Genomic DNA, 7,633 nt, shown 5'->3' with positions numbered 1-7,633 from the left:
ATATAGTGCTAAAACAATTATCAAAACTAAATAACCGTAATAATAAAATATATCTAAAATAACTACATAAACAAATGATCAAGAAGAAAACTTTATTGTATTACCGTTTTCCAGCAAAGATGCTTCAACACTTATTTTTCTTCTTCTCACACCAATAAGAAGATCATGACAAAAAAAACACAAAGATACAAGAAAACGACAAGATAAGTTAATGTGCAAAAATGGTTTTCAAAGACAATTAAACTATATAAGATTTAAATTAAACATTTATGTAAAATAATAACTCATAAACATATAGACAGTTGCCATTATATTCAATTATACAGATACATACATTTGACATTGAGTTTGTAGTAGTATTTATACTCTACATAGTCATAAATAAATATGTTATGATCCTACTACTCACAAATTAGTCTTCTTCGCGCAGAAGATCAAAAGAGTCTAGTGGCTAAGACCTTTTGTCATTCTTTACCCTCCATCATTCTTCTATATATGAATTTAATTATTGGTAGTATTTCAGGATACTTAATTTTTGAACCCACAAATGTTAATGCATTCACTATACATCACCACCACACATAATTTCTCCTTGAAATTCTTCCAACAACAATACCACACAGTTTCCACAAAATATCAATCACCTTAATAAATCATCATAATAACCATACACGTACATAAAATCCATTTTATGTGTATTTCAAACTGTCAAAGAAGACAAATGAGTCACACATGCACACTAATGCTCATAGGTGCCGCCTAGCACAAAACGTCTTGCAAAAGGTGACACTCAATGCTAGTCATGGCGTTCAACGCCATTCTTTTCACAATAAGTTTCGTTAACCGACACTTTCTAACACTCAATGCTCTGAAGTTAAAATGTTCTAGACTTCCAATACAAGGATGACGCTCAATGACACCCTCACACCACTAAACGCTAAACAATTTGAAAACATAGGTGCTTAGCAACACCCTGACTCCGCTAAGCACTATACCATTCAATATACCATTCTTTTTAATGAGTATTTATTACATGTGAGAATAAACTTTTCTTTATTCACTTTTTTAATTAAATGAGAACAAATATCGTGATATCCATGACTCATAAAATGTCTCAAACAAAATTGAAATTGTTAAACGTCGATTAAGAGTTTAATAATTTGTTATTAAAGTTTGTTTTTTTCTTAATCGGTTTTCAAAAGCTAACAAACTCTTAACCGACTTTCGAAGATGATGAAGGAAGAAAACATAAACGTATTTTAAAAACATATTTCGAAATACATTAAAAAAAACTTATTAAATTTAAAATAACAAAAAACAATTAAAATAAAAAATAATAAATTTTGAAAAATAAAAATAAAACAAACAAAACTGAAAAAAATTAAGAAAATTATTATTTGAAAATTTAACAAAATTTAAAATAAAAATAACAAAATAACAATTTTTTATTGTTATTTTAAATTGTATGTTTTTGTTATTTAATTTTATGTTTTTTTTGTTTTAATAAATTTGCAATATTTAATAATTATTATTAAAATAATTTTTTTGTTTGAAATTATATTGATTTTTTTCATTTTCTTATAATTCTTTAATTAAAATTTAGTTGACTTTTTTAAATATTGCAATTATATTTGATCGTTATTTTTTATTTGAAATTTTATTAAGTTTTGTTAATTGTTTTTTTTTCTGTTTTGTTTAGTTTATTTTGATTTTTCAAAATTTATTATTTATTATTTTAAATTTAATATATATTTTTCTTAAACATATCTCTTAAAGTCAGTTAAGAACTCACTTATTATCAAAAGGTAGTTAAGAAGAAAACATATTTTAAACTTTAATCGATTTTTTAAAGTTGTTGAAGTCATATCCGGCTTAAAGTTGAGAATAAAGAGAGAAAAGAGAAAAGTAAAAAAAGGAAATTAATTTAATAAAAAATTGAAGGTTATATTTATAACTTTGAAGGTGTAAGCAGAAGGAAAGAAGGTGCAGAAAAAAATACTTTTGAAATTGTGTTCAATCCTTAAATTAATTAATTAATTATGAGTTTAAAGTTTTATTAAATGGCATATGAAACTATTTAGATCTTATTAGAAGAATGAATGTTGTTTGTGTTTAGGTGAGTAGGTGGAATTATTGTAGACAATGAATGAGCTTTGTTTGAGTTGTTCTTTGGAGTATGGATTTTGAGTTTGATTACTAAGATGTTTTACTATTAGAGTGTTTATTTTTTTGAGTAATCTAGGAGTTTGTATTGAGTTTCCTAAAGCATAAAGAAGGTCGAGGAAAAATAATTTAAGATTAGAAGATTAGGAAATGCAAATGAATATCACTTTCTTGAACTATGAAGAATATGACAAAACCAGATACATGTAGATCTGTTATATTTTCATTTCATCATATTTTCTAAATTCATTATGCAGCGTAGGAGTTGTTTCAGTCTCTCAACATGCTCTACGCCCTTCCCTTCATCCACAAGTATTGAATCTCTTGTTCTTTTCTTCCACTTGTTGAATACGTTTTATAAGCGTTCGAACATCAATTGAGAAGTAAAAGGATAGTTCTTTAGCAATCAGCATAACATTCTTTCCTCTTAATATATATAAATAAAATTTAGAAGAGTCCATCAGAGTCTATCATCATTTATGTTCAACAGGATTTCCATCAAAAACCAAACCAACCACGATCTTCACCACTGAATCAACACGTACTTTTCTATATTTACATAAAATAATTGCGTGGCCAACATATTTTGGAGCCTTTCAAGTTTGGCTAAGATGAAAATCATTTAAACATTTCCGATTCATGTGCAGAGTAAGCGAAACAGATATGATGGTGTATAAAATGTCCTGTCGAAAAACATGAATTATCTACTCTTGTACATGTTACCTTATTTTTAATGATCATCCGCTGAACAAGATCAACAAAGTCGCCGGTGTAGGGAATTGGCCACAGAAACAGCTTCCATAAACTCCTCATCCGATTCTAGTAAGCTCATTGCATCGGGCGAAAGGGACACTTCCAAATCTATGCTTCCCCCTCCTTCAGATCCTGGATATGAAGTCACATTCCCATCAAATTTGTTGGCATATCCGCTCAGAACTGCAACAGCTTTTCCCATCCCAAATTCATTCCCATACATGTCAAACCTGGGCGAACTTGACATCGTCACACTACGCGAATCAAAGTGCACACCAAGTTGGTACACCACAGGGCGTTGTAACCACTCTTTCACCGCGTGTCGCACTGCTCCGTCGTTTTGGTTTGCAACGGCCTGGCGCACCTTCCATGCAGCCCATCCTAGATCATTCTCCAGCAATTCCCCTACTGTTGTCCCCGCACTCACCACACTAATACAGTTTCCAAAGTATTCATGTGGCAGAGGCGGCTCCATTCTTGCTCGATTATTCATGGCCAATTTGCAGCTAGTTACCTCATCATGTGGCAGCTGACGAGCGCGTGTTATGCATCTCCATACATGAGCTGATAAGGATTGGAACGAAGAGATTTTGGGGGTCTTGGACTCTGAGTTAGCCCTTGCTTTCAGTTTTGCAATTGACTCTGCTGAAAAATGGAAGATTCTCTCTCTCAGCTGGGGTGTTTCAAATCTGCGAATAAACTGGTCGTGATGTTTAAAGGGAAGATTGATTAAAGGATCACAACCATCAGGAAACCACCGGTTATGAATGGGGTGGCGTGAAATGGGAACACCGTATTCATGGCCTTGAGCATGAGCTTGAAAGATCTCAGACCATGTATTAAAGAAATTCCAATAAGATGTTCCATCGCCTATGGCGTGGTTCATAGAACAGCCTATGAAAACACCATCCAATAGTTCAGTGATTTTAACGGACAACAGAGGCATGGTGTGACCATCATGGTTGACCGCTTTGTGATGATCAAAGAACGAGTGAACAACGGCTGGGACGTCAACAGGGGAGAGTATGTCAAATATTGTCAAATCCGAAGTTGCATAGATGAATCTAGCTCCATGACTGTCGTTGCAATCAACGAAAATAGTATAAAAGGAAGGGTCTTTGTTTGTGACAAGGTGGCCTGCCAATGGATAAAAATGGAAGAGGGTGAGAGAAAGAGAGTGCTTGAGCTTCTCCAACAGATTCTCTATGAAATCTTGTCGATCAACAAGTGTTGCAGGTTTCTTGAAGAGTAGACCCTTCTGGATGTAATGCATAGACAGCATGCCAATATCCCAAGGAGTTAAATTGCATATTCGATTGGACTCTTGAGCTGGGCCAAACGGCTTGATAAAACATTCTGAAACGTTTATTACGACTGTGGAATTCATTATCCAAACTCTCACCAAAATTTCGGAGTTGTTTCGCAGATATCGTAGAGATGTCTGAACTGAATCGGTGGATGTTTGCGTCGTGTGAAAAAGAATGCCGGTAAAGCAGCTAATAGTCAGTTTTCATCATCCATATTAGGAAGGGGGACCAATCAAATTCCCTTAAGCTTTATGGTCATCACGTTCATACATGATGTCTTAGACTCGTTTCTAGTAAGATCATATCACCTAACATAAAATTTAAGAAAAATATCTTTTTAATAATTTTTTTTTACAACTTTTTACAACATTCGTGATTGATTCGTTTAAAATATAAAAATCAATAAAATATCAAAAAATTATTAAAAAAGATTGTTAACCTATCATATATCAAAATTTAATATGATCAGTTTTAGATAAGACTTGATGTTATAAAAAATATATATTCTTTTATTTTAAAACATATCACTTTGTTAATAATTTAATGAAATATTGAAAAGAGTATGATCTTTATAAAACCATATAAAACATTTAAAAAATTAAATTTAAAACACGTAATAATTATGGTGCATCTAACCTACGTAATACAATTACTGTAATACCTTTTAGTCATTTTAATGAGTTACTTTTCCTTAGTTTTTTGGATATAAATAACTTTTTAGTTTCTGAATTTAGAAACTGTATAGTGTATGATTTGATCCGATCGCCTAACAAGATAATAAAGTAGCGTCGATAACAATCATGATATGCCAACCAAACGAGTTTTATTAATAACCGTTCAGTTTATTTCTTAACAAAATAATCAAGAAAGTTAAGTGAACTTATGAGTATTGGACCATTGGATCAATACAAATATTATTATAATGGATCAATGTTAATTTAAGATCCACAAAATATTTAAGTTATTAGGCCAATATCAATTTAAGGTTCATCAGGTACCTATAAATATAAGGGTAAGCTACAAAGATAAGCTACAGAGATAAGGTTAATTTAATTGAGTTCTGATACTTAACTGTGAATTAAGTTCATTGATTAAAATCTGACTTGACGTCGGAATACCTTTAGTATGTATCCACCGGTTTGGACTCGAAGAACTTGAAACAGGTTTCAGAAACCAGAAGACAAAAGAGGTGACAGTAGAAAACAGGTGTTCACCGCTCGATTCGGATTCAAACTCAAAGAACTTGAAGCAAGTGATTCAGAAATCAGAAAGCAAGAAAAGTGATTAAGGAAAAATGTGTCTCTTGACCCTACTCAATTATATAGAGTATAATTTTTTGGTTTTGCATTATTTTTAATGTTAGACTGGTTCGCTATTATTAACTGATGCACGCCAATGATTATATGTTTCACTAAAATAATAGAATGAAAATACATTTTTAATTGTTTTTGTTAAAATACTTTAGTAATCCCTAAAAGTTTGAGTTAAATTTTATTTCATTTTTTAATTCCTCATAAATGGAATTAACATTTTAAGTTTCTCAAATTTAAAATGATTCATCTTTATTTTAAAGTTGATATTTTGAAAAATTTATAGATGTAACTAAGATATACTTTTAGTAAAACAATTTTAGTTGAAGTGTATAACGAGAGAGTTTTAAAGAGAGACATGACTTTGCGAGAAGACGGTGATCCCTGAAACATGAAATCCTAAATAAAAGGACATTATTTCTTTTACACACATCGTTTGTGCTTAATAAAGAAGAGCAGAAGAGTGTAACGGTTCTGATATGGATACATGTTATTTTAATGGCAAATCAACGAACTGGGTAGTGCAGAATATTGGGCACGGAAACAGCTTCCATGAACTCGTGATTTGATTCCAGTGCACACATTACATGAGGTGAAAGGGAGAGTTCAAAATCTATGCTTCCTCCTCCTTCACGTCCTGGATGTGCGATCACGTTTCCGTCAAATTTGTTGGCATACCCACTCAGAACTGCCACCGCTTTTCCCATTCCGAATTCATTTCCATACACATTGAACCTGGGAGAACTTGATATCATCACGCAACTGGAGTCAACGATCACACCAAGTTGGTAAATCACTGGATGCTGCCACCACTCTTTCACCATGTCTCTCACCACTCTGTCGTTATGGTTGTCAACAGCCACGAGCACCTTCCGTGCAGCCCATCCTAGATCATTCTCCAGCAATTCCCCTACCGTGCTCTCTGCGCTCACCACACCAACAGCACTTCCAAAGTACTCGGCCGGCAGAGGCGGTTCCATTCTTGACCGGTTATTTATGGCCAATTTGCAACTTGTTCTCTCACCGTGTGCCATCTGGCGTGCCCGTGTTACGCATCTCCAAACATGAGCTGATAAGGATTGGAGCGAAGAGATTTGTGTGGTTTTGGACTCTGAATTCGCCCTTGCTTTCAGTTTTGCAATAGACTCTGCTGAAAAATGGAAGATTCTCTCCCTCAGCTGGGGTGCTTCAAATCTGCTAATAAACTCGTCGTGATGTTTGAAGGGAAGGTTGATTAATGGGCCGCAACCATCTGGAAACCACCGGTTATGAATAGGATGACATGAAATCGGAACATCGTGTTCATTCCCTTCAGCTTGAGCTTGAAAGATCTCAGACCATGCATTGAAGAAATTCCAATAAGAAGTGCCATCAGCGATATTGTGGTTCATGGAACAACCTATGAAAACACCGTCCACTAGTTCAGTAACTTTAATCGACAAGAGTGGCATGGTATGACCATCATGGTTGACTGCTTTGTGGAGGTCAAAGAATGAGTGCACAATAGGAGGGACATCAACGGGGGAGAGGATGTCAGATATTGTCATATCCAAAGTTGCATGGATGAATCTAGCTCCTCTGCTGTTGCTGCAATCAACAAAAATAGTATAAGATGAAGGGTCCTCGGTTTTGTGGGTGACAAGGCGACCGGACAACGGATAGAAATGGAAGAGGGCTAGAGAAAGAGAGTGTTTGAGTTTCTCCAACAGATTCTGTATGAAATGATGCTGATCAACAAGTGTTTTTGGCTTCTGGAAGAGTAGACCCTTCTGGATGTGATGCAAAGACAGCATAGCAATATCCCAAGGTGTTAAATTGCTGATTCGATCTGATTCTTGAGCTTGGCCCGATGGCTTGACAAAACATTCTGAAACGATTCGAACGACGGGGGAATTCATCATCCAAATACACACAAAAGTTTCAGAATATTATGATTAATACAGGTAGAGCTATTCAATAATCAATAGTTTCAACATGGACCGACCAATTTCACTTGAATTTCTCAACTTGGAATTCGGTGTGAGGAAGGAGCCATCTACCCTTTAAAAAACTTGATTTTATTTTATTATACGTCACCTCATACTTTTTATAATTAACATT

At 33.9% G+C, this 7,633-nt stretch overlaps 2 protein-coding genes across 2 annotated transcripts; both read right to left on the bottom strand.

The window, feature by feature from the left end:
- Positions 1 to 2,590: 2,590 nt before the first annotated feature.
- On the bottom strand, positions 2,591 to 4,458 carry LOC108342346 (uncharacterized acetyltransferase At3g50280). Its single transcript, XM_017580105.2, has one exon. It carries the CDS (start codon positions 4,301 to 4,303, stop codon positions 2,918 to 2,920), a length of 1,386 nt encoding a protein of 461 aa, XP_017435594.1. The 5' UTR covers positions 4,304 to 4,458; the 3' UTR covers positions 2,591 to 2,917.
- Positions 4,459 to 5,911: 1,453 nt separating this feature from the next.
- Positions 5,912 to 7,561, bottom strand: LOC108342619 (uncharacterized acetyltransferase At3g50280-like). Its single transcript, XM_017580413.2, has one exon. It carries the CDS (start codon positions 7,432 to 7,434, stop codon positions 6,040 to 6,042), a length of 1,395 nt encoding a protein of 464 aa, XP_017435902.1. The 5' UTR covers positions 7,435 to 7,561; the 3' UTR covers positions 5,912 to 6,039.
- Between the last annotated feature and the right edge of the window lie 72 nt (positions 7,562 to 7,633).

This window comes from Vigna angularis, chromosome 4 (genome assembly GCF_016808095.1).
Source record: "Vigna angularis cultivar LongXiaoDou No.4 chromosome 4, ASM1680809v1, whole genome shotgun sequence".
NCBI classification, from domain to species: domain Eukaryota; kingdom Viridiplantae; phylum Streptophyta; class Magnoliopsida; order Fabales; family Fabaceae; genus Vigna; species Vigna angularis.
Note: the sequence above shows the minus strand (reverse complement) of the source record. Positions and strands in the feature narration are given on the sequence as shown.